At 39.3% G+C, this 26,859-nt stretch overlaps 1 protein-coding gene across 1 annotated transcript in view; it reads right to left on the bottom strand.

Moving 5' to 3' along the window:
• Window positions 1-241: 241 nt before the first annotated feature.
• The window catches only part of MRPL1 (mitochondrial ribosomal protein L1), a 38,400-nt gene continuing 11,782 nt past the window's right edge, over window positions 242-26,859 (bottom strand). Inside the window, exons 6-9 of the mRNA XM_048846875.2 lie at window positions 24,989-25,100; window positions 22,207-22,307; window positions 8,036-8,117; window positions 242-2,065 (exon numbers count right to left, since the gene is read on the bottom strand). Of these exons, the coding sequence (XP_048702832.2) occupies window positions 1,935-2,065; window positions 8,036-8,117; window positions 22,207-22,307; window positions 24,989-25,100 (426 nt within the window). The 3' untranslated portion in view covers window positions 242-1,934. The remainder of the gene's footprint in view (window positions 2,066-8,035; window positions 8,118-22,206; window positions 22,308-24,988; window positions 25,101-26,859) is intronic.

Below are 26,859 nucleotides of genomic sequence, written 5' to 3'. Positions count from 1 at the left end.
AATTTTCTTGATCTGTGCTTTGAGGACTTGAGAAAACACAGAATGACAAATTAAGTTGAACTGTTCTGCACAGAAGATGAATGCCACCTACTGGTTATGATCAGTGAGTTGATAATGCTTTGGTAGAGCGGTTTTCATTTGTTTTTACACACAGTAAAGTGGAGTAAAATTATTTTTGGTCAACTACTTAAAATTTCATGTTTTTATGCTACAGAATCAAAGCTTTTACTCAAACAGTATGTTGGGGAGAAAAAAAGACATTTAATTACAGCCCACATGTACCATATTAATCACATCAACTCTGAGGTAAACATAATGGTCAATTTTTGAATTACAATGATTAATAGTAACTGCTAGTTGGTGCCAAAAGCTTTCAGTGTTATTGATTCAACTGATTGCATAACCCTACAGCTGGTCAAAAAAGTTAAACACTAATTCTGCAAAAAATTCCAAAGTTGTTTGCAGTTTAAGGGGTTTGAAACCAGTCCCAATTTTTGAGTTTTTGTAGTCAATCAAAAACTATCAATTTTTCATTTACTTATAGCAGATCAATTTCTTTTTACATATTTTTCACATAAAAAAGCCATCTCTCAATTAAACATCTTTCAGCCAACTCTAATAATTTTCGTTGGCCAAGAATTGAAGGGTCATGCAGGTAAAGCATGCAGAAGAGACAGGAAAGTCACGGAGTTTCCTTTACATTGTTCTGTCAGGGGGCTCTGGGCCGCCAGATGCACAGATGTCCTGAAGTAGTCAGGTAAATTTGACAAACTGCAGTGCACATATGCAGGTCTGGCCCATCACTATGCCCATAGCAATACAGCTCCCAGATACTACTCATTCCCTACTCACACGTGTCCTACAACCCCAGGGCTGTTACAGAGTCTGCATGGAAAATCTATGTAAGAACGCTACCTATTGTCATTCTTATGCAAGGAAATCTCTGCAAGCAAACAGATGACCTCAGGAACAGCACTCCACCACTGGCCTCACTATGCCCAGCCCCCCATGCGGGGAGTGGGGTGGGGTGTGTATGTGTGTGTCTTCTATAGTGTCAGATGGAAGACAAGGTGGGGGGGGAGGAAGGCTTCTCAGGGTATGTCTACACTGCAATTAGACACCTGCGGCTGGCCCATGCCAGTTAACTTAGGCTCACAGGCCTCAGGCTAAGGGGCTGTCTAACTATCCTTCATTCAAAGGCCCATGTATCACAGAAGTGCAAAAAAAAGCGTATACCTCCTTGCAATCCCCTCCCCCCGTGTGCAGAGCAGAATGATATTTCCAGCAAATTTCAGGAGTAACACCACCTGCCTGCAGTGGAGTTATTCCATTTTTACAGATGTTTTACAGGTGTTACAGAAAGTGGAATGTGACCCATTTCTGCCTAGTAAACCTACATCCACCTCCAACAAAATGAACTAATTCAACTACCGTGCATTAAAGCTTACACAGGACCCAATCCTGCAAAGTGCCACGTACTCTTTTCCCATTGGTTTCAACTGGAATAGAGCATACTCAGCACCTTGCAGGACTGGGCCCATCATTCCCAATAGTACTAATGAAGAATTAAGCATGCACAATTATGAGACTATTGCCCTGGAAGGTTATATAGCAATGATGGGAATTTATAATAAAGTAAGTTTTGGTTAAATTACAATATGATGTGTAACAAATTGAACTTGATGAAAGCTTTCACCTGCACACGGAGGAAACAAAGTGGCTCAAAGTCTAAAGGTACCTTTGATACTGCAGGAATTAAAAATGAAATCTCAAACATGACATTTATTAACTTTCTAAAGAAGATGAGATCAGGGCTACACCACCAATTTCTGAGAGTAAACAAACAAATTAATAGGAAAACACATTTTTAAATACTCCTGGGGATTCTTGAATAGAAAATGCTAGGAGAATTTGCAGTATAATACACTGGCAGGCTATCTTGGAGCTTCTGCTTCTTTAACATCTTCTTTGTCCACTTCCTCTACTTGAGGAAGAAAACGCTTTAGATTTAGTTGTAAACCTTCACTGGTTGAACTTCGAATAATCAAGCGCTGCACAAATGGGCCTAAAAAACAAAACACAGAAAATAACTTCTGAATTATTCTAGTAGAATTTTTGATACCTGCAGGCTGACTTACCTTGTGATGTATGCCATATCCACCCCTACTTCCTACCAGTTGTTAAAGACAAGCAGTATCACCAAGCCGTACGGGGTTAAAGAATGTCTTGGGGGACAACCTGATCTCCATTTTGTTTATTTCTCAACCACAATGTTGTCAGTTTACACCAGTGCTGATATGATGCTTATATACAAACATGGAATCAGAGATATGCAGAGCTAGCAGGGAACTTGAAAGGTCATCTAGTCCAGCCCCCTGAGCTGAGCCAGGACCAAGGATATCTAAGATCATCCCTGACACATGTTTGTCTAACCTGGACTTTAAACCCTCTAACAACAGGGATCCCACAATCTCCCTTGCGAGCCTATTCCAGTGCTTAATTACCCTTATAGTTAGGAAGTTTTTTCCCCAATATCTAACCTAAATCTCCCTTGCTGAAAATTAAATCTCCATTGCTTCTTGACTGACCTTCAGAGGACACGGTGACCAACTGATCACAGTCCTCTTTCTGACAGCCCATAACGTATTTGAAGACAGTTCTCAGATTTTTCTCCCTCCCCCCCCAATCTTCTTTTCTCAAGACTGAAAATATCCAGTTTTCTTAACCTTTCCCCACAGATCAGGTTTGCTCTGGACCCTGTCCAACTTGTCCACAAGATTCTTAAAGTGTTGCACTCATAACTGGACATAGTACTCCAGCTGAGGCTTCACCAGTGCCAAGAGCAGTGGAACAATCACCCCCAGGTCTTATATGACACTCCTGTTAATATACCCCAGAATGACATTAGCCTTTTTTGCCACTGTACCACATTGCTGGCTCTTATTCAATTTGTGATCTAGTATAACCCTCACATCCTTTTCTGGGGTACTATTGGCTAGCCAGTTATTCCCCATTTTGTAGTTGTGCATTTAATTTCTTCTTCCTAAGTGTAGTACTTTGCACTTGTCTTTACTGAGTTTCATCTTGTTGATATCAGACCAATTCTCCAATTTATTAAGGTCATTTTGAATTCTAATCCTGTCCTCCAAAGTGCTTGCAACGCCTCCCAACTTGGTATCATCCACAAATTTTAGAAGCATGGTCTCCACTCCATTACCCAAGTCATTAATTAAAATACTGATCAGAAAAGATCCGTGCAAGACCCCACTAAGTATGTCCTCCCAGTTTGACTGCGAACCATTGAGAACTGGTCTTTCAACCAGTTGCGAACCCACTTTATAGTAATTTTGTCTAGACCACATTTCCCTAGTTTGCTTATGAGAATGTCATGTGGGACTGTGCTAAAATCTTTATTAAAATGGAGATAAATCATGTCTATTTCTCCCCCTTCATCCACTAGGCCAAATTACCCAGTCAAAAAGGAAAATTTGGTTGGTTTGGCATGATTTGTTCTTGACAAATCCCTGTAGGCTATTTTATCATCCTATTATCCAATAGGTGCTTACAAATTTGTAGTTTAATAATTTGTTCCAGTATCTTTCCAAGTACTGAAGTTAGGCTGACTGGTCTCTAATTCTTTAGGTCCTCTGTGTTATCTTTTTAAAAGACAGGTACCCCATTTGCCCTTCTCCAGTCCTCTGGGACCTCATCCTTCCTCGGAGTTCTGAAAGATAATCACTAATGGCTCTGAGATTGCTTTAGCTAGTTCTTTATAGCTCCAAGGGTGAATTTCCTCAGGCCCCGCCTTAGATATATCTCATTTATCTACATATTCTTTAAACTGTTCATTCCCTATTCTTGCCTCCCTCCTTGTTAATACTGTGTTAAGCATCTAGTAGTCACCATTAACTTTTTATTTATTATTATTTATTTAAGAGAAGACTGAAGCAGGATAGGCATTAAACACTTCAGCCTTTTTGATGTTGTCCACTGGTAGCTCTCCTTCCCTTGTAAATCGTGGACTTACATTTTCCTTCATCTTTCTCTTGCTCCTAATGCATTTATAGAACCTCTTCTCATTGGCTTTTACGTCCCTTGCTCAGTGCAACTCATTTTGTGCCTTCGCTTTCCTGATTTTGTCCTGACCTGCTTGGGCTATTTTTAATACTGATCTCTAGCTATGCCCATGATTCCACTTTTTTGTAGTAATCCTTTTTGATTTTCAGGTAACGTAAAGTGCTCCTGCTCGAGCTATCTTACGATTCTTCCTATAGTTCTTTGCATTAGGATAGTTTGTTGTTGCCTTAAATATTTACTCTGAGAAACTACTAACTCTCCTGAATTCCTTTTTCCCTTACATTTTCTTCCCAGGGGACCTTACATACTAATTATCTGAGTATGTTATAGACGTGTGTGTATTTATGAGAGAAGTACTGCAGTTTTTAAAATTTTACAGATTCATTCAAAATCAATATAGTTATGGTTCAGTTATTCTGACTGGAGCAGTACTACGGTATATAATGCAGATGCCTTAGCAGCCTATAAACTGCTTGTTCTTGCAACCAAACATGTAATCCTAGGGTAACATTTTCAAAAGTAACTTAGGTTCCTAAATACGTCACTTAGGGAGTTTTGAAAATTGTACAGTAATGTACATAATTTTCCCTGATCATAAAAAAAGCTCATTTCAAACTGAGGCTATATACCTATTAATTAAAAATACCCACTTTGACCATTTAGAGAGGCTCCATCTATTTTCCAGGATGGTGGGAACTAACTCCAGTGGGCAGAGTGGAGTAACAGGGCAGAGCTCTAGAGTAAAAGCTCAATCAGACCGAGGAAACGTGTTACACCTCCAAAGAGATATGCATCTCACAGAGCTCTTCTTCACATTTGAGCAGAATGAAAATAAAGAACAGCACTCCTACAATCAACCTCGATGTTGCATGGTCCATATTTCCGCTCAGAAGAAATATGGTCCAGGTCAGCATTACCCCACAGACGTCACCTGACAGCGAGAGAGGAAGGTAGAGCACCTGGTGAGCACAGCCACACACCTGAAAGGGGAAAAGGGGTAGACAGGGAAGTCTGACCCTACCTGGAGGCCCCTTCAAAAGCACAAAAGGAATGAGGTTCAACAGTAATGCAGAGCTTGCTGAGGGGCTGGGAAGCCCCACTCCTGTGAAAAGGAGAGAGATCAGGCTTCTGTTTGGGTTATACAGGTTTTTAAGCTTCCCTCATCACAATTTGAGCGTCCTCCAGTAGAACATTAAGTAATGTGACCAACATTTGTCACATGCAGTTCACTCTCTCCCATATCCTCTCCCACGGGGAAGTGCATTCTGTGGAGTGTTTTTCATTGTGTTTTTAAATAAGTTATAAGTACAGTATGCTCTGTGTTTATATTAGCTACAGCAAGGTCAAAGAAGTGTGCCTTGCACCTGGAGAACAACGTGGTGAGGGCTCTGGTGGTTCTAAATTCCTAGTTAGGGTGAGAGGGGAGTGAGAAGGAAAAGCCAAGATGGATTCAGGAAAGGGCTTAGTGGTCCATTTGATGTGGAAGGTCAGGAATCAGGGAGGGAAATATCAAAAGGGGAAATGACAAAATTTGATAGCACTAAATGTATGGCTGGTGCTAAAAAATGCAAGCAATAGAATAAAGCATTGCAAATTGACTGAATAAGGAGTTTAAATGGAATACTGCATTGAAATATAATAAATAAGGCAAATAATGTAATAATGCAAACTTCAAGTGTGCTGCAAACAAACACAATATTGCTCTAGTCCCAAAGTAATCACCACTTTGATTAAATATTCATCTCTGTTATCATTATTCCTGGGTAGCTCTGTTTGTGATGATTTAAAATTTCTCATTTAGAACAGTTAATCTTTTTCCCCCCATGCTAAGTGCAACTCAACATTAATATACAACGTCACTGACTGCAGGGAAGCTGGCGTTTCTTTGATTTTTTATTAGGTGTGTCAGGCAAGAAAAAATAATCTTAGATTTCATATTTTTGTCTCCAGGGATATGGAACACAGCAGAATTAATTTTCCTTATCTGCAGATCTACAGAAACTGATAAATTAGTCATTTATATTCCAAACATTCATTAATGGAAAAACACCAACAACTTCCCCATGCCAGCTGGACTCCTGGTATTGAATGGAGAATGAGCCTTTCTACAAAAGGAACCAAAGAAAAGCAAATCCATTAGGTTTTCTTTGGGGGAAGTATGAATCCAAATTATTTTATGTTGCAACATATGAATCTGCAATCTTAATTTGGTGAAAATTTTTAATTTTTCATAAGGAGAGCTATACACTAAGCATGCATGTTCCATGACATGGTTATGTGCACATACGGTAAAGAAAACATCCTATAACTTTGGGTTGTTATACCTTGTGCACAGGGGGGCTTGAGAGGAATGGAAAACAGGAAACTAGCAGCAACTACTTCGAATGGTAGATTTTGTACATCACCTTTCAGTTGTTACACCTAGGTTAACGTTTGACTTTTAGGAAACTAAAATAAATTAACCCCCTTGTGGTAACCACCACACACTAAAGTCGCAAGGATTAGTCACTGAAGAGCAAAACTGACTCTTCCTCACCACTGAGCCACTCCAGCAGCTTATGTCCACTTTATTAGATTGATGTAGTTATCAAAACACCTTGGAAAGTCAGGATGCCCGACTTCTATCATTTCTGCTGATTACTAATCCTTCGGGTGATCCAATCAGCCACATATTTTCTAAAACACTGAACCCTTTAAAAAAGTTTCTTTTCTATAGGAAAGAAATAAAATCGTGCCAGGAATTCAAGCACCACAGATAACATGTAACAACAGTGAGAGGTGAGCACAAGTGCTGCATGGTAGGGGGAGCATTTTCTACAAAAAGTAGAGTGGGAAGAATCACTGTGATTGTGTAAAGCAATATAAAGGTTAAAAGTAAAGACAAGGCAATATTTAACATTAGACAGAGGTGTACTGGAGGTTCTATTTAAAACAACCAATCATCAGGCTGTTTCTTCTAAAACTATTATGCTGATTAACCACTCCTGTTCCTCCAATCATGCAGAAGCTATTCACTGCGAGTTTACTTTATGATGAAGTCAACAATGAAAAGAGCATGCTGCAGGAAGTGAGCTGTAGCTCACGAAAGCTTATGGTCAAATAAATTGGTTAGTCTCTAAGGTGCCACAAGTACTCCTTTTCTTTTTGCAAATACAGACTAACATGGCTGCTACTCTGAAACCCATTGTTAGGATTATAAATTAAAAACACTGAGCACAGTCAATTCTTCTCTGAAGCCTGTAGGAAACACGTGGACTGGATTTTTATTCACAAGTGACCGTATCCTATTGCTTAGAAAGGCAACAGAAAATAAACTGACAAATTTGTAATATCAACAGCAAAAACATGGCCGATGACAGTTCTCTGCACAGGTGGCTGATGTGTGACCCCAGAACCTCTGGTGAAGTGCAGCCACGTCGGGTAGAACTATCGATGAACACTGGCCGTGGAATCCATACATCCAACCCGCGTAAAGGCTCGCAACAGTGCAAGAGGCATCCATCAGTGGTGTAGAATTGATGCAGAGGCCTGGAAGAATTTTCTGCTTGCTTATTCTTTCCTAAACTTCTAGCTTGGCAACCCCCTCGTCCTGACCAAATTCCACTAAGTCCTATGTAACAGTCTTCCCTGCAAGCTCAGTTGGGTATGGTAATGTTGCTTATTTTCTGACCTATGCTGTCCTTTAGTGCATAGCAATGCTAAACTCCTGATTTAGCAAGGCACACATTAATAGTGCTTCTGTGCTCAAGGGGACCACTCATATGCTTAAAGCTAGACGTAAAGTTTAAGTAACATGGTGGATCAGGGCTGAAAAGCTGCCTCCATCCTAAAGGCAGATGAAGTGATGTGTGTTTGTAGGGTGTTTGGCAATAGTTAGTGATGAAGAGCGCTTCCTTATTACTTAATTTATGTAATTTGCTTTAACTTCAATTAAGAGCCTAAAGGAAAAACTACTTACCATAGCTCAATGGCTTGTATGTACAGACATCCTTAATAATTGCATCCAGATTGGCAACTATCTGCTCATTAGGCATATCCAGCTGAAAGAGGTTAATGCAAAATTAATTATACAGAAACAAGTGCTGATGATTAATAAAATTAAAAGTGGTTGGGTAAATATTTAATTGGTGTTTTGGGTATCTGAATTTAAAAAATTTCCCTTGGTTTAAGATGTCAAGAATTACCAATTCCATTAGTGACATTAGCAAGAAGATACCTCGCTGTGAAGAAAAACATTTAAGTAAACCACTAACTTAGTGGCATGCACACGTGACACCACAGTCACATGTACACATCCATGTTCTCAGATGGTAAACCAGGATGCTCAAGATTAAACATGCACAATCACTTTGGTGAAAATAAATGTAAAACCATTTTCAAATCTCTTTCCTTGAACAATGTGTGGATGACTTCAAATCTATTTTCGAAAGCAACACTTTTATACACATTTATTGGCGTTAGAGATGTCTATTAAGGAACAATCCTGCATTGGCAGGTAGATGACTTCACAGCATGTTTTCTAGCATTCTTCCCCACTCTAGATTTAAGTGCCCTATGAGATAGGGTTTCCACCACCCCACTTTTGGAGATTTTTCCACAATTTACTATATCTCACTCAGATGATGTGAAGCCAAAAGAGTTCCTTCCTCATTTTAGGCCATCACTTGTAGGTTCTAGCCATAACCATCCACCCTGATTTTTGTCCATTGGTGGCATTTCCACCCTTCAAACCGTTGTAGATTTATATCTCCATTTGCGATCGCGAAAGCCCTCATTCAGCAAAACACTTAAGATACCCCAAACCGAACACATTGTTACAGATTTAGTTACATCAAAGCCAGAGAGAGAGAGAGACGTATGAAGACTAACTATTACCTCTGGCTCTGGGATGCCGCAATAGATGCCGCCCAAAATTGCATTCACATTTTTGCTACAATAAGGTCTTGCAGTCTCATGTTTAATTTGCTCTCCACTATCACCAACAGGTTTCACTCAGCATTTCCGTTTCCCAGAAACGTCCCTGCCATCGAGTACGTTTTCAATTACTTTCCTGTACGCTTATGAGTTGTATGTTTTGAAGCTCAATCGCCTTATGTTATTTTCTGTCCATGTTTTTAATTTCACTAATGGGCTGTTTATTCCCCCTTCTATACAATTAATGATGACAACACTAAGACAAGCTCCTTTGGTACCCTAGAGCAGTGCTTCTCAACTATCTGATGTGGGGGACCGGCAATTTTTTTCCAATGTGCGCGCAGACAGGCAGCCGATGGCTCACGGACCGGCACCGGTCCGTGGACCACCACTTTGAATAGCACTGCCCTAGTGGACACATTCCCCCAATTTGATACATTAACCTTTCTTTATGCTCTTTTAACAGGTATTCAGTGTGAAGGTCAAATGGTCCTATGGTATCCAATCCAGTTAGTATTCATTTTTTCAAGTAACACTTTGAAAGCCAACTAAATAATGCATTAAGGCAGCAGTAAAGCAATAGTTATGAAAACTGCCATTACTGCAGTTTACTCTATTGGTAAAGCAAGCAATTCAACACAAGGGCAGATTAAATAAAGGACAAGAAATTGTAAGGGTAACAATAAAAAACCTCATAACGTAAATTATATTTTAAGTACCTATTTTTACACTGATGTTCAGAATTGCAGTGATTCTTAATTACATTCTGAATGAGCTGCTTTGCATTTGTTCTATAAAAGTAAGATATATTAGCATTAGCAGTTTGCTCTAAATACAACATCCTTTATAAGTCTTTTCAATGGAATGAGTAATAAAAGGAGTACAGTACACCCTAAAAGAGAAGACAAAGAAAGCAGGAGGTGGAAGGGGTGGATGACCAGGGAACTCAGTTACTTACACTAATAATTAATATTTAGCATTCCTATAGAGCTTTTCATTTATAGCTCTTAAAGCACTTCAAAAAGGTGAAGAAGAATCTTCTGTATGTGATGGAGAGGAAAGCTCAGGCACAGAATGAAGTGACCTCCCCAAAGTCATAGAACAAGCCATGATAAATCTGAAAATCAGATGCAAGTCTCCTAGACTTCCAGTCCCCGGGGTCACACTGTCCCAAACATGGATGTGCTTTTAAAAGGTTATTTGCATTTGACAAAGAACACACTTCATTTTAACGCACATCACATCAGTTACTTCCTCTTCGCTCTCATGTAAGTGTTCACCTAGTGTAGTGGCATGCAGTCGTCTGGTACAGTGTAAAGCCAAATAGTCTTTCATGATGCACAATGCGCAACCGCCATGCTAGTCGATGGCTGGAGTTTATCATGTCCTCTCACGTGGGATTACAAAGGTCCTACTGTAATTAATTAAGAGTTTCCTTAACCATTTAAAAAAAAATGCAAATACCCATAAGAATTAGCAAGAAAAAAAATACTGCAGTTTGCAGTTCAGTCGCCCTGAAACAAACCCATAGTCTAATTTTAAAACAAGTGTCAACTGGTGCTGAGAAACTAAGCAAAACCTCATGTTTTGATCCACAAAAGCATTTGAGAACTGCGGTAGCTAAAGACATTACTACCACATCTGATACACATTATTTGATTAACTAATCCACCAATTTTTGATCATAGTTACTCTAAGACCCTCTTTACAGTAGCTGAGGGACCAATGTTATTCTAGGCCTGTCTTGTCAGGCAAAAAGCGTTTTTCAATTGTGTTAGCTCAATAAGATTGAAAAGCTCTGTTAAAGTGCAAGCTAACATATCTGAACCATTGCTCTAGGGTAGGTTACAACACTGCCAGTTAAAACCACTTCAAATAAGTCATCCTGAATCATAATGGGTTTTTTTGGATTGCGTCAACACCTTTTATGCCCATTCAGACATACCCCTAGGGAAACAGCGTTTCATTATTATTCTTGCTTTTAATAATAATATTATTATTATTATTCTTGCTTAAGGCGCTAACACAGTTTCCCTGATCAGTAGGCCGCTGGTAGACAAAGCCTAACTGTGCTATAGTTTACAAAACGGTAGTACAGACTAGATAGGGGCTTTACAATCCAATAGGTTAGTGTTTAGATTAGTCTAAAGGAATACTTCAGTATTGATGTATAGCCTAGCACATGTACACACTGTCTGTACCAGCCAGGGAGATCGCTTTATTATTACTTTTTAGCATTATTCCCTGGAAAATTACTTCATGCAATGTCCCCAGCTTGTGCAGATAAGCCTCCCAAGTGTCCAAATTCATTAATAACTTGTATAATGAGGGCAGACAGCATTATTTTCAAAATGTGTCAGTCATAAAATGCAAATTCAACCAAACTAATTTACCTTTTTAATCTCAAGTTTATTTTCAAAATTATTCCACTGTCTGGATATGCAAATAGGAAATGTATAAAAAGGTGTCTTATATTATATCACAAGCTTGAAATACGAGTTAAAATATTTAGTTTATGTCATTCATACAAATGCATCACACCTGAGTCCATTGTATGGACTTAATCATCAGACAATTCAATTACATATACATGTGGCTTCTGAGGATACGGCAGGAGAGCAGTGGCATGCAAGAGCCAGATGTCAGAATTAAGCATGGAGAAAATAGAAGGCTCTAAGAAAAAGGATTTGATTGTTTTTTTTAAATCAGAAAGAGGGTTAGGAGTCATGGGCCAGGAAGGATAAAATTGGAAACTAGGTAAGAAGCCAAAATGAAGCTGCTCTAGATGGTGGAGACAGCATGGGAGAGCATACACCACCCGTGTGGCAAAACATGGATGAACCAAGAGAGGAGTCCGATATTTGAAAGACTCAGAGGCAGAAAGAACAAATATAGAATGAGATACAACAGAGCCAAAGAGGGGCCCAACCAAGTCCACAGAAACAAATATTGTGAAGATGATGAGGGAAGGCTTTGTCCTTGATTCTGAAATGGGCAAGAAGATAGAAGCACAACGTGAAATTTTGCCTGTTTCAGCATGATGGGGAGATGAGCAACTATAATTTGGAGAACAGATTTAGGTTTGATGAACTGGGACTTGCATCATAAAAGCTCCCGGAAAAAACAGACAATGAAATATCAATTAGCTCACAAAAACAGAGTAACTGCTATGTTTATTTTTGCAAATATACAAATATTAGCAAGAATCGACATACTCTGAAAACCATCTGATTTATGAAATTAAAGTGAGCCCAAAATAGAAAGTGTGAAATGCATTTAAACATGTCACCTGTACTATTTTTCCCCGGCTCACTTCCTGGTTTGTTTGCATAATTCTGTAACAAACTGAGTTTAAAAAAGGTAAGTGGCCAGCTTTTACAACAGATATGTGCAATGTTCAAAGGCAAGCTAAAGTAAATTAAGCACGGTTCCTGCACAGAATAATGTGCACAAAGCAATGTGCTTATTTTATTTTGCAGCTGAATGATACTGAACATTATTATACAGTCACAATAGCGGTGCTAATGTAAAAGGTTGGAAGATGGCATATATATTCTAACCTCTGAAGTCTCTGAATTTATCAATCCTCTCTCCAGTAACACCTCCCTTACCCCACTTTGAGTACCTAACAGCAGTCAAGACACCTCCCTGTCATATCGGAGTAAGCATGCTATTAATACCAGCTTTTCCACATGAAGTCAGCCAACAAAATACCTTTTTTTTTTTTTTTTTAATATACTGAAATCGCACATTTAGATATCACAAGAATGGTACCTTTGTAAAGTGAGATGTTCGAGCTGTTCAATTTTACACACTACAGATTTTTAACAAGTTAATTAAAAAAACTGCAAAAAAGTGTAGAATTAAAATCCATACTAGGTTAAGAAAGAGGGGTCGATGCACCCCATGTTACAACATTCATGTGTGTTGGCGTACCTTATTAAGGTAGGCTGTCTAACCATAATCTCAAATCTTCTACATTTCTCTTACTACTAAACTGCTGTTCCAACTCATCTGCTATTTTCCTACTGATATTGCATGCTCCCAATATGGTCTTCTGTTGTGTTTGACACTTCGATCTCATCTGAACCACATTTCATGCACCGAGACCTAATTTTTCAGACGTAACTAATGAGTTTTGGTTGCTCAATTTGAGACAACTTAAAGGGTCCTGATTTTCAGGGGACAGGTACTCAGCGCTTTCTGAATATTAGGCCCTTAAAGGAGTCTCAAATTGGGAATCCAAAAAACACTAGCCACTTTTGAAAATATAAGCCTGTACTTCTATTTGTTTTTTTAAAAACCAGTCTCCTTATGTGTAAAAGCCTATACACCAATGGGATAAGCAACATACCTCCACTATTTTTCCCTCCCAAACAAGTGATTTTAAATTCTCCAACACGGATTAAATAGCATACCTCTTCTATTTCTTATAAAAAACCCATTTTCTAATAACGGAAGCAGAATTTTTAGAGAGAACGAAGAGTTTGCAGTTTACAGAGGCATAACAATACATGAATATGCATTTGTTTTACGTTAAGGCTGAGGGAACTACCTTCTGATTTTTATGGGACATGAGGAAAACAAACAGTTTCACAACTGCTTCAAAGTCTATAGCACTGTATGAATGCATTCCAATTTTAGTGCCTTGTTAGCAAATAGGTTGTCCAATTATTCTTGAAGAGGAAAAGTTTGGTTGTGCATACTATATAATTTAACACGAACATGAAATATTAGGTCTTCACTTAGAATTTATTTTACAAATTTAAATGCTTGCAAGAATTTTGATTGACAAAACCTGTAGCAAAAAATATATCTTATTTCTATGAAATTTCTTGCACTGGAGTGATATTTGCCATTTTGTTTCATTTATGAAACACTCTCTCAATAAAGTCTTCAGTTAAATTAATAAAATGGATATCCCTCCTGTAAATATCCATTTTCAGGTTTCCTGTCCAAAGGAGCTACTGTAAACTGTCTTGCCCGTGCTCCACAAGCAAAAAACAAAAACAAAAAACACCCCAAAGCCTGTAACCCTATTTATTTAATCCATGTCACAATTCTACAGGTTGTGATATAGTTTGTGGAGGATATGGTTGGTAAATATGGGGTGCTCTTAGAAACACAGCAATATGTTGCTTGTTAAGGAAAAAGAATAAATGGAACATTCCACTAAAAACAAAGTTATAGGCATACGTAAGGCCCAGACCTCTTTGGTGCTAAATTAAATGATATAATCCAACCAGAGGGGATTGACTTCCCCTTCTGCTCCCTCTGCTCCAAAAGTCTGAGACATTGCTATCTCATCTTACTTTTCATAGTTAATTAACAAAGTCAGTTCAAGTGCCCTCTCCTCTCCAGTGTTTAATAGTCTCATCATACTCAGCTGAGTTTCCATGCCTTTTGTTCTAAAAAGCAAAGCAAATACAAATAAATACAGAGCACCATCTCATTGAAAAGAGCTTTTCCTTCTTTGCAGTTGTAACTCACAATCACTTTCAGTTCAGTCAAATTCATTTCATGCAATGTTCAAGAGTTTTGAAGAAGGTAATACCTGGTCCTCAATCTCAATCATCATTTCTGTTTTTGCAGCAAACTGAATATAAGAGAGCAATGCATGTAAGATACATTCCTGCAATAATCCATACCAGGGAGCAAATCAATCCACCTTCCATTTTATTGTGTGCTATCTTTTTTCTGAGTGAGGTGTCTAGAACATATATATATTAGTGCCGATTTAGCCAATACATTTTCCAGCCTTCAGGTTTTCTATGACAGCTTGCCCTATGAAAAATAAGAGCTCAGCCTCAAAAAAAATAAAGATGGCCATTCTCAAATAATTAGAATTTTAGTGACCTTATTAATAAAAGGCAGGCCCAACTTTACTAACCTTCAAGAGCTGCTACTAAAAATCAGTCATTAAAAAAAGAAAGTGTCCGCCCCCAAAACAGAGGCTGATTAATTATGGCTTATTTCACAGTGACAAACTAGAAAGCTGGCCAATTTCTCACTGTACATTAGTTGGACTTACAGGCATGATGTTGTATCATAAGGAACCTACACTGAGATCCTTACAGTGGCTGCTCTCTTTAAATAAAGTCGGAGTAAAAAAGTTGGATAAGGAAAAGAAATACAGCGTAAACACAAAGGACCCTACCTAAGATCCTCAATCAGGCAGAACTCCAATTTAATTTGCCTGAGTAAGGGTCTCAGGTTTGGGTCCTTAGTGCTCATGCTGCATTTTTCTCAGCCATCGTTTTTACTCATAATTGGTTTGAAGAGAGGAGGCCCAGGAAGGGGCTCTGGATAGATTTCCTCCAATGCAACATCACAGCTGAGAGTCCATAAGAGTCTGCATAATATTTGTCAACTAAGAATTTCATTGTAAGGAAGGAATAGAAGAGAACTTCCCACAACCGTGGTTCTTTATCACACGAATTTAAGTGTAATGTTCAATGCTCCTCTATGCATATACTGCCTCTTTTGGACAAGTCTAAATGCAGTCCTCTCCCCCTAGCTCAGAGTGAATGTTGAGACTCCTTCATGGAGTTCAAACTGCCATGCAATTTTTGCCCTGTAAACATCCCCCCCTAATTAGAGGTGGGAAAGTGACCAGGATCCCAATATGATACACAGCTTCTAGATATGTCTGTATAATACTCAAAACGAAACCAGATTTATTCTTTTAATTTCAGCACATGAAACACTTCAGTATCCTGAAATCTACAGACCAAGGGGCCCTTGAATGCCCTCCTGGTGTGAAACATTAATTGCACCTTTTTATAGTAAGCTTTACGGAGACCTACTCGTAAGTGATTTTGTTTTTCATTTCAGGAGCACGGCATAATAAACCCCTTTATGAGGATATTCAGGGATGTCAAAGGTCTCATTATATAAAGAGGAGCGGGGACTGGAACAGCCCCTTCACTTCCACTAGTGCAGGGGATTCCGACCCTGCAAAGCCACTGGGGGGTGGGAGGAGAAGAATAGGGGGAGGGGGGCGTTGCCGCAGCAAGGATGGAACCCTGTCTCTCTTTTCCCTGAGTCCAAAGCCCCGCTAGTGCTGTTTGCCACTCTTTACAGTGTCGTTCCACTGGTTGAAAACTTGTGTCTGGGGGAGAATCGGCAAGCACGAGAACACTGATTCAATCAGCACAATCTTATTTCCTGTATTCCTCAAGGACCTGAACCACCCCTCCAGAGGACAGGAGGAAAAGGAGAGTCAAAGCAGCAGCCAGTAGGAACACACAGGAGCATGGATTCTGCAAAAGCCATACTGTCATGCAAATGTTAGGGGGTAGACGGGAATCATTTCCAAGGTTCTATATCTCCGCGGGTCACCCCAAAACACTATCTATTTCACTGGCGCTAAACAATGCTCCCCACAAACCTAATGACAGTAATATGGTGGAAATTGAGAGTTTCCTACCTTCTATATAGCTACAGAGCACCACAATGGGGGACAATTTGGCCCTTTACAATTAATGTAAGGCAATGGGTAGCCATGCTCCGGTTGCTTTGTACCACAATGGCATTTGTAGTTTTGTAGCCTTAGACAAAGTATATGTATCCCACCGCCAGCTGCTTGCTCAACCAATGGACCAACAGTTATCCTAGTAGAAGCCTGTGTCTGGTAAGCTAGCCAACTCTGTAGTTGTAATTCACCATGAGAGCAACGACGACAGAAGCAATCATGGGGACAGGACTCAAGTGTTTTTAACCACTCAGCATAGGGTTAGTCTGAGTCCTAACTACACTATAGTTTCTATTGTTGCTACCATCCAGAAGAATTGTAACCAGAAAGTTTGCTAGAATACACAAGGCCTTTATCTTGATGCTTCAATACTCTAACACATTTAATTCAATTTCATTTTGGTCCTTCCTTGCTCCAACATGCTCCCAAGACTGCAGGCATTTTAATTTCATCATATAATTTAACTCTGCTTTCGGAGCAACCATCTGTACTTGTTTACTTATTCTAACCCACATTTAAGTCTTTTGGCATCACTAGCATCGTCTGTGTGAGACATCATTGTTTTTTTCCATACGAGTAATTAAACTGCAGTCTGATTAATGCTGTCTAGAGTTCTAGGCAGGGTGGATAAAAATTAATTACATTTTTTAAAAAAATAAAAAAAAATCCCTGAAGAGTGGCTTGACAATGCTTTTCTTTCCTTCAGTTACTGCACAACTGTGCATACATGACAGCATTTACACCTTAGCCAAGGAGATCTGTGATTGTGCAATGACCAACACCAGAAAGCAGGGTGTATAAAAATCAATGACATTTTTAAAAAAAGAAAAAAAAATGGATTTTTTTTATTTAAATTGGATTATTTTGATAAAATGCTTTTTGAGGAAAAAAATCTATCTAAAGATAGTTTTAATTAAGATACATTATAGCTCAAAGACATCTCATCATGGAATAGGGATTATAAATTCTAATTCTATAGTATGAGACAATATATTCATGTAATGTTTAAGAAAAGTTTTGTAAATGAGTTCCAATAGTTTATGGATTAGGGACCCAATTTTATGGGGTTCCAGGGACTTCTGTATAGATTATTTAGATTAATCTTTCTATCTACCCAATGGGACTCAGTGCTCAGTATAGAAGATACCATCAGAGATGTTTAGTTTTGCAGTTCTCAAACTGTGGATTTATGTCTCCAGAGATAAAATGCTTGTTAACAGCAAAAAGGTTTTAAAATAACTAACTAACTAACTAACTAAAGAGGTGAGAAACAACAGACCTCAACCCTATTGTCCCTCTGCAAATTTGTGTACACAAAGTCAATCCCTTACCTCTCTCTAAAAGTGCAAAGTTTTGAAAAGTTCAATGAATAGAAAGAAGATTGTTGGGGGTGGAACAGATCTGGACAAGGAAAAGAAGTCTGGAGATAAATATGAGAAGGGAGGGACAGGCAGTAGAAACAAAAGTGAAACTGCTTGACCAGCATATTCCAGAAGTCAAGAGGTCTTTCTGAGTGTAGCACTCACTGATTTGAGATCTACCGTACCATTCTCTCACGAGAAGAGAAAATCTATAATGGCAGCAGGCCGTAAGAGAGACCCAGTTTGGGAATATTTTAATGAAGTTCCTCTACCTGTGGGTAAGACAGGCATGCATGCAAAATGCAAACAGTGCAACAAAGAAGTGCAAGGCCTAGTGATGTTCTCCTCCTAATACAGCATGGCAAGAAAATCCTCCGAATATTAATGATTAACCTCCCAATTACTTCATAAATATCTGCTTCAATTACCTTTGGTAAATGAAATAACCAAACAATTGTTCATTTTCTGACACAGCTGTAAAACTAATCTGAAAAGTTTTCAAAATAAATTACTTTAAAAATGTATAGTATGTACCTGCTAAAAATGAAACCTACATCTATCGCTGAGTTGTGAAGAATATGTATTAAGATTATAACAACCAACAAGAATGCATTTTTATGTAGAAATCCTTGATTAAATCGAGTCTTCCTGACTAGTGATTTAAATCAAATCCACCCTGGTCCTAGCTCAAAACTCCTTTAAGAATAAGAAATACAAGGGCCGAATACTGTAAGGTGGTAGTGCCTTCAACTCCCTCCGAAGTTAAATAATTTTAAAAGGCTCACTACTTCTCCCACTCAGGGCTTGTCTACACATGAAGTTATTCAGGAACAGCTGTTTAGCAAGGGCTAAGTTAAACAGGAACAAGGCACCCTTATACTGGGCTGAGATTGTCCACACATGCAGTTATTCAGGAACAGCTTTCCTGAATAACTCCATGTGAAGACGGCTCTTACATTTGAGACCTGAAAGAAAGAACAGCTCAAGCAGGTACTAAAATTCATTGTTAAGTCTATTAGTTTTCTGTCTTACCAACGACAACACAAAATAAAATTACCTTGGATTTGTCTTGCCAACACACAAAATGCAACACCTGGGTTTTTACAAGTTCATAAAACAAAATATCTACTAGATTAAAAAAGAGCACTAACTTCTGGCCTTAAGTCATGTTACTGTGGGAGGGGAAAAATAGTATGCATTAAAAGTGGAAGCAAGGATCTCAGGTTTTCAGACTTAACTCTATTTCCTTTTATATTGGTTGGTTTTTACAACTGATGTCATTTACACTTCTATTTTTTATTTGTACTCATTTTTATTTAAATTTGTACTGTTTAGTTATAAACCAATGAAACCAGAAATCCGTAAAGAAAATAACCATAAGATCTTTAATCATACCAATGAAAATGATGCTGCTTTAACAACTATATTCTTTGGAACAGGCCATTTATAACTTTCTATTTCAAGGAAATTAAACTCTGCAAAATATACTTTACAGAGACTGCCCCTCTATCCAAGACAACTCTCTGGAAGCGCTTTGCATGGATGAAAGGAGACAGGAGTTAAATTCCTGGTCTCACTTACTAGGTCAGAAAGGCTGAGAATTTTGTGAATGCAGCCTTTGGAGAAAGGGAAATGTTTTGTATTATCAGCAGCAACCTATCCATCTTAAAAAACAGCTCTAAAACCATCCAAATATAGTCCCATTCTATCCTCTGCAGCTGGAAGATTATGGTTGCTAAATGGGTCCTTTTGGGAGATGGAGGAAAATGGGACACACGATTTCTCCATCTCAGGTTCCATCACTCCAGATTTTGCGAGCTGAACACAGCTGTCATCGCTTCTCTGGTTCCTCTCAAACATCTCAATTATTTATTAGACTGGAAAACATCACAACTGCTGACTTGTGCGGAAGAGAGGTGTGACATCGAAAAATAGGTCAGAACAGATTAATGGACAATTTAAGACAGCAACACCGCAGAGAGTCTTTTACGCTTTCTCTTTGAGAAAGGCCACCTTGATTGAAAGGTGGGCTGGAAGTACCGTGCTGTTATTGCGAGTACTGCAAGGCAGCTTTACCCTTTACTGCAGTTTGTAATTATGTTATCATTCACAAGGTTTAAATTCAACAGTTCTTTAATAGTGAGCAAGTCTACACGACACTGCGGTAAAAAAGCCAGCACGCTCCCAGAGTCTTGTCTGAACTAGCTTTCCTACCTGTGGAGCTGCATTAGTGTTAGCAACATTGAGGTCTTGTCTATGCTAGGCTTTCTTTTCCTGAAACATTTCCCAATGTTACTCTACTCAAGACCTGTGTTACGTAGTGAGAGTCAGCAGAACATACTCTTCTTTAAGTAGGATTCTAGCACCTGAGACTAGGAGAATTCAGGAGAAGAGCCCTGAATTTCTATGCAGTGTCCTAGATCTTGTCACTTCCCTAGCACTGTCTCTTTCCCAGCATCCAACTGATGGGCCCTCTCCTGGGGCTCCACATGGAAGAGGTTCTGTGGGGTTTCAGGATACAGCTGGGGGCTGAGCAGAGGGCTGGACACCAATCACACAGTCTCCTGTTGATCGTTTGGACTACCACACAGAAGCCTGAGTGAGAGTTACTTAGGTTTGGAGTTTCATTAATTGCTTCTGGATCCCCACAACAGCAGCTGCTTAGCAGCCTCAGGGGAAATAGCTGCAAGGCTCATACAGGAGCTCTGCAGCAAATGTGCATCAAAGAAGAGAAGACAAACAATGATTAGTGTGGAGATCTCCATATATCCGAGTTCACCCTTTCCTAAGGGTCCACAGGGATTGGGGAGGGCTTTGTTCCCTACAAACTCCTGAAGTCCCAAATTCCACACAGTTTTCAATTATCTCACTGTTCCCTTGGAATTTCCCAGTCTGCCTTCTGTATCCACCTGTTGTCTCTTGTCTTGTATTTAGATTGTAAGTTCCTTGGGCTATCTTTGTGTTGTGTGTCTGTACAGTACCTAACACAATTAGGCCCTGATCAGGATTCCTAGGCACCACTACCATACAAATATGTTTCCCATGTCATTGACCCCTCTTTGCCCCCTTCTCCAGAGCGGCTCACAGTCTGACCCATACTTTCTACAAGACATGCTAAACTGTTCTGAGCGCTGAGCTAAGATTTTAGAAAAAAATCTTGAACATAAGGGGAATTTTCAACTTCTATGAAACTTACAATACATCTCACGAGGAAAATGTTCATGGAACTTCAGTTTCAAATTTTAAGAAGAGGATCAAATCCTGACTGACATGCAGAACCCTCTAATTACACTTTGCAAGATTCTTGATCCTTGAAACACTACCAGAAAAAGCTTCAGGGATTAAATTTCATTTTGCTGGCATCGGTACACAAAGCCAAGCAGAGTCAGGCAGGGCAGACAGCTAAGGAGAAAGAAGAAAAAAAAATGTGGAGGGGGGAGAAAGAGGGAGAGTCTTGAGGAGAGAAAACAAGTACAGAACAGAAACAGAACCCAGAGCAGGAAAGGTAACAGACAAAGAGATAAGAAAAGCAACACTGAAAAGGGAGGGGAGAAAATGAAAGATTAGAAAGACACTATACCAACTGAAATCAGGTTAAAAAACAAAACAAAACAGTATTCAACGTATAGATGTACTACATGATGTGGCAGATATTATCCAAAACTAACAAACTTTTTAAAAATGTGGTCATACAGATAGGACTTTAAATGCAATAAAAAGCCTGTACAATTTATTAAGGTGTATGCAGCAAGTAGTTCTGGATCTGCCTACACAAATAAGCAGAACATTTTTATACCAACAGAAAACACCCTGGAGATTAAAACTAAGAAAAAGCAAAATGATCAGTAACCCAGAAAGTCAAAATGTGATTACTGTGAGCTTGTTCTACTGTGGAGGAACTGAAAAAGTTCAAGTGCAAAATCTTAAATGGCATTGATACTGAAGTATTAAAGTTAAATACCGTTCCCAAGAATCTGTCTGGAATAGAGGTCCTAGTAATATTTGAGTTTTATCCCATGCTTTCATTTAGCATTACTGTCCATTACAATATGGTGGCAAATTGTCATGCATCACAAGACTATTTCTGACAACTTTCATTTCTCAGTGTGTTAGGCATAGCTTGCTTTCCTAATTTTTTAAATACGAAAACTCTTAGATTAGCCGAGGTTTAACGATTTACAGGAACTGCTCTAACTTAAATCATTCAACAGCACAATGTATTTAGTTAACCGGTTAGTGAATCACATTCCTAAAAAGCTACAAAACATACAGATTACCAAGGGCATACTGTGTACCCTTCAGTAAATTATTAACTACTCCGCTGAATAATTAAAGGAAAGTACATGAATTATTTGCTAAAAAATTATTTGTAGAGCATACCGTTGCTATTCTTGTCTCGATACGGTTCTCCTCTTCTACCACATACTCATGGCCCGCTTTGAAGAGTTCCAGCATTTTTGGAATGTCACGGCCCAGAGAATCTAATTAGAAAAACAAAAAGTGGAAGAAAGTATTAGCGTCCCTACATCTAGTACAACCAAAATGAGAGTTAGAACAGTTTCCTCTAAATGTAATCAAGACAAAGAAAATCATCACCCTTGACAAACCTGCAGGATACTGAGGACACGGTGAGGGCCCCCAGTGGACCCATATTCTATACATTTACACCCTAGGTTAGACTGTGTTGTTTTAGGAGCCTATGTACTTTTAATCACCCATTACTGCACATGAATTGTTCTATAGTAGGATGTAATTTATCTGCAAGAAATATACCAAGATAATTCAAGACGAGAACCCTGTAGTAGAGCTTTATAAAAATGAAGGCTCTTGCAACACAGTCTTATTATACCAGTTAGAGATCTGGTTTGGAAAATGTATTTCTAACCTGAAATTAAACAGAAAAAAACAAAACAAACCTGTACATTTTAAAAATATCCCAAGAGGATTAAAATATAGTTAGTAAACTACAGTATTAGACATTTTATACAGTGTCCTGACTCAATCCAGACAAGATGGATACAGTAACTCCTCGCTTAACGTTGTAGTTCTGTTCCTGAAAAATGCTACTTTAAGCGAAAAGATGTTAAGCGAATCCAATTTCCCCATAAGAATTAACGTAAATGGGGGTTTAGGTTCCAGGGAAATTTTTTTGCAACCGACAAAAGACTATATTATATGTATATACACACACACACGCAGTTTAAGTTTCAAACAAACAATTTAATACTGTACACAGCCATGGTGATTGTGAAGCTTGGTTGAGGTGGTGGAGTCAGAGGGTGGGATATTTCCCAGGAGATGCCTTACTGCTAAATGATGAACTAACACTCGGCTTGAGCCCTCAAGAGTTAACACGTTGTTAACGTAGCCTCACACTCTACAAGGCAGCATGAATGGAGGGAGGAGACAGCATGACAGAGACACACCTTGAGTGAGTGAGTGTGTGTGTGTGAGAGAGAAAGAGATGTGCACTGCCCCCTTTAAGTACGCTGACCTCACTCTAAGTACATTGCCTTTTTAAGTAGATCAGCAAGTTGAGATAGAAGCTGCTACCGGCCAACTCCCTCCATCCTGAGCCCTGTCTATCCCACCCAGCTCTATCGAGATGCGGTACAGGAGCTGGGGGAGGGAGACACCTTGACATCAGCACCCCTCTTCCCTCCCCACTGCACAGCAAGCAGGAGGCTCCCGGGAGCAGCTCCAAGGCAGAAACCAGGAGCAGCACATGGCAGCGAGGGGAGAGACAGCTGAACTGCCCGGCAATTGATAGCCTGTTCTGCAGCTACCGCACAGAGAATTTAGGGGAGCTGCCGGTCCCCCCTGGTTCCAAGCCCCCACCAGCTAGCTCCAACGGGCTGCTCTTCCTGCAAGCAGTGAACAAAGCAGGCAGCTGCCAAACAACATTATAAGGGAGCCTTGGGCAACTTTAAACAAGCATGTTCTCTAATTGATCAGCAACGTAACGAGAAACAACGTTAACCGGGACGATTCCCATCAGTAACAAGAAGAGAAAAAATAGTTAGCTGAGCTGCAAGGGCCTATTTGGCTTATAATGTCGCGAGCTTGTTTGAAACGTACACTCTGTTTTACCCACGTGTTCTGTTGGCTGTAGCAGAAATCAGGTTTTGCTCAACTAGAAACTGAATAACCTCTTAAGGGCACAATATAGGCTTTCATGTATTCTAATGCACCTGTTACATTTTTGACAGATTAGTAGTTTGCTCCAACTGTTTAAAGAGCACAAATGTTGTTTGCCTGCTTGTAAATACTTTGTGCAGACACTTGTGGAGGAAAGAAAACATTAAAGATGAGGAAAAGATCTTGATTTAAACTCTCAGTGCATAACAATGTCAGCAAGAAAAAAACCCAATGCTTGAACAGCCAGAGGATTTTAATTTGGATCATGTTAGAAGTAACAAATTAAGATCATTTAGAAACAAAGGAAGGTCAAAAAATAGAGAAAGATATTGTACAGAATGATGTTTGTTGTTGTGGGAGATCCGATACCAAGAGAGGGAATATTTATAGCATCATGAAGAAACAAGCCATAGATATGAAGAAAATAATTGTGAAAGAGAAATAGGTTAAAGACAGATGCCATTCAAATGTGGTTAAAAAGTGGGCAAAACATACAAATAACTGGTAAGTTGTGGTGCTCGTGACTACACAAAATTTCCGCACATTTTTCACTGTTTTAGTGAAACCATTTTCCCCCACAGAACTTTGCTATAAGCAGAAGGTTATTATAGCCATATTTCAGTTCTTTGCAATGTGTAAGTTTCAAAGTATGTGACTTTGCGTGTATTTCTCTAACTAGATCTCTCACGGTAAGAGGTTTCTTGCATATACATAGTTCCCATAAGTTTATGCAGATAGGGCTTGACTCTAAACTCAAGTTCATTTAAACTGAAGAACTGGCTCAGAGTACCAGATTTTTCAAAGATCATATTGGTCTCAAATCACAATCAAACTCAGTAAAGGTCCTCTCAGTAAAACTTCATTCCAGAGATACATTTTACACAGCTTCATTTCCTAAATGAAGATGCTGATTAAATTGTTTCAAGAGAAAGCTCCTGCTCAAGGGCTTAATATTTAATATTAATACATTAATGTGATTAAATATTTAATATATATAAAATAATATTTAATGAAAATGTCTTACTTCTGTTAGTCTTTGGAAACTTTTTTCTTAGTTTGTTTTTTAAAGGTAGCAACTTCGCTATTAGTTCAGGAACGGCTATGTAAAAATCTGCATTGATTTCATCATCCAAAATCTGAAATTAAAAGAAGCCAGAATAATTAGGTGAAAGTTTGCAATATAAGTATATTTAAAAATGGAAGCAATATTCATTTTTGAGATAAAATGCTCAGAATTAAAAAAAAATACCCTCAGGAAAGGAAAAGCCTTCTGTCTCTTGTGTTTCTCAGCCATCAGACTTTAAACATTTGGCAATATGACCAATGCAGCAGCGGTATCAAAGTAGTGCCAAAGAGTGCTAGGTTCTGTACTAAGGAAGACAAAGTCCCCGCTTCAAAGAGTTCTTGGAACCAACTTTGTAGTTTTTAGAAAGATCACATTCTTAAAGCCAACCACAAGAGAATGTAAAACTAAGATGTAAATAAAGTAACTCCTCCCTTAAAGTTGTCCCGGTTAACGTTGTTACGTTGCTGATCAATTTCGGAACGTGCTCGTTTAAAGTTGTGCAATGCTCGCTTATAATGTCATTTGGCAGCCTGCTTTGTCCACTGCTTGCAGGGAGAGCAACCCGTTGGAGCTAGCTGATGGGGGCTTGGAACCAGGGTGGGCCAGCAGCCCCCCTATCAGCTCCCTGCTCTCCTAAGTTCCCAGTGCGGCAGCTGCCCAGCAAGCGACCAATTGCCTGCAATTCGGCTGTCCTTCCCCCCAACTGCCATGTGCTGCTCATGCCCTCTGCCTTGGAGCTGCTCCTTGAGCCTCCTTGCTGTGTGGAGGGAGGGGAAGAAAAGAGGGGCTAATATCAGAGTGTCCCCCCTCCCCCCTACTTACCCCATCTTCCACAGAGCAAGAGACACACACGACAGGTCTCAGGATGGAGGGAGCTTCCTGGCAGCAGCTGTGGTCTCAGCTTGCTGATCTACTTAACAAGGCAGCATACTTAAGAGTGGGGTCAGTGTACTTAAAGGGGCAAAGCACATCTCTCTCCCCCTCTCTCTCTCACACACACACACACACACGGTGTGTCTCTGCCATGCTGTCTCCCTTCCCTCTATTCGTGCTGCCTTGTAGAGTGAGAGGCTACATTAACAACAGTGAGTTAACCCTTGAGGGCTCAGCCAATTGCTAGTTCATCATTTAGCAGTAAGGCATTCCCAGGGAAATATCCCACCCTCTGACTTCACCACCTCAATCAAGCTTCACAATCATCGTTGCTGTGTACCAGTATTAAATTGTTTGTTTAAAACTTATACTCTGTGTGTGTGGGGGTGGGGGGGCGACAAAAGACTATATTACACACACCCACACCCACCCCTTTTGTCTGGTGAAAAAAAATTCTCTGGAACCTAATCCCCCCCTATTTACATTAATTCTTATGGGGAAATTGGATTAGCTTAACATCGTTTTGCTTAAAGTTGCATTTTTCAGGAACATAACTACAACGTTAAGTGAGAAGTTACTGTATACTGGTTGGTAAGCTTTAGAGAGTAGTGGAAGATTACACTCCATAAGTAATTTTTTAAAATTGTTAAAAATAAAACAGGCTTTATTTTCATTGCCAAAAAAGGCAAAAAAAAAACAAAACCCTGCAAGCTTCCTTTAAAGCGGTGGTTTTCAATCTGGGGTCTGCAGACTATGTCCAAGGGGTCTGCAAAAGACTGCCATTACCATGGAACAATAGTTTTCAACCTGTGGTCTGTGGCCCCTGGGGGTCTGCAGACTATGTCTAAGATTTCCAAAGGGGTCGGCACCTCTATTTTAAATTATTTAGGGATCTGCAAATGAAAGGTTGAAAACTCCTCCTCTAAAGCAACCAAGAGAAGACTAAAGTAAAGGAG

Source organism: Caretta caretta, chromosome 4 (assembly GCF_965140235.1).
Source record: "Caretta caretta isolate rCarCar2 chromosome 4, rCarCar1.hap1, whole genome shotgun sequence".
In the NCBI taxonomy this organism is placed as follows: domain Eukaryota; kingdom Metazoa; phylum Chordata; order Testudines; family Cheloniidae; genus Caretta; species Caretta caretta.
This window is presented reverse-complemented; position numbering and strand designations above follow the sequence as displayed.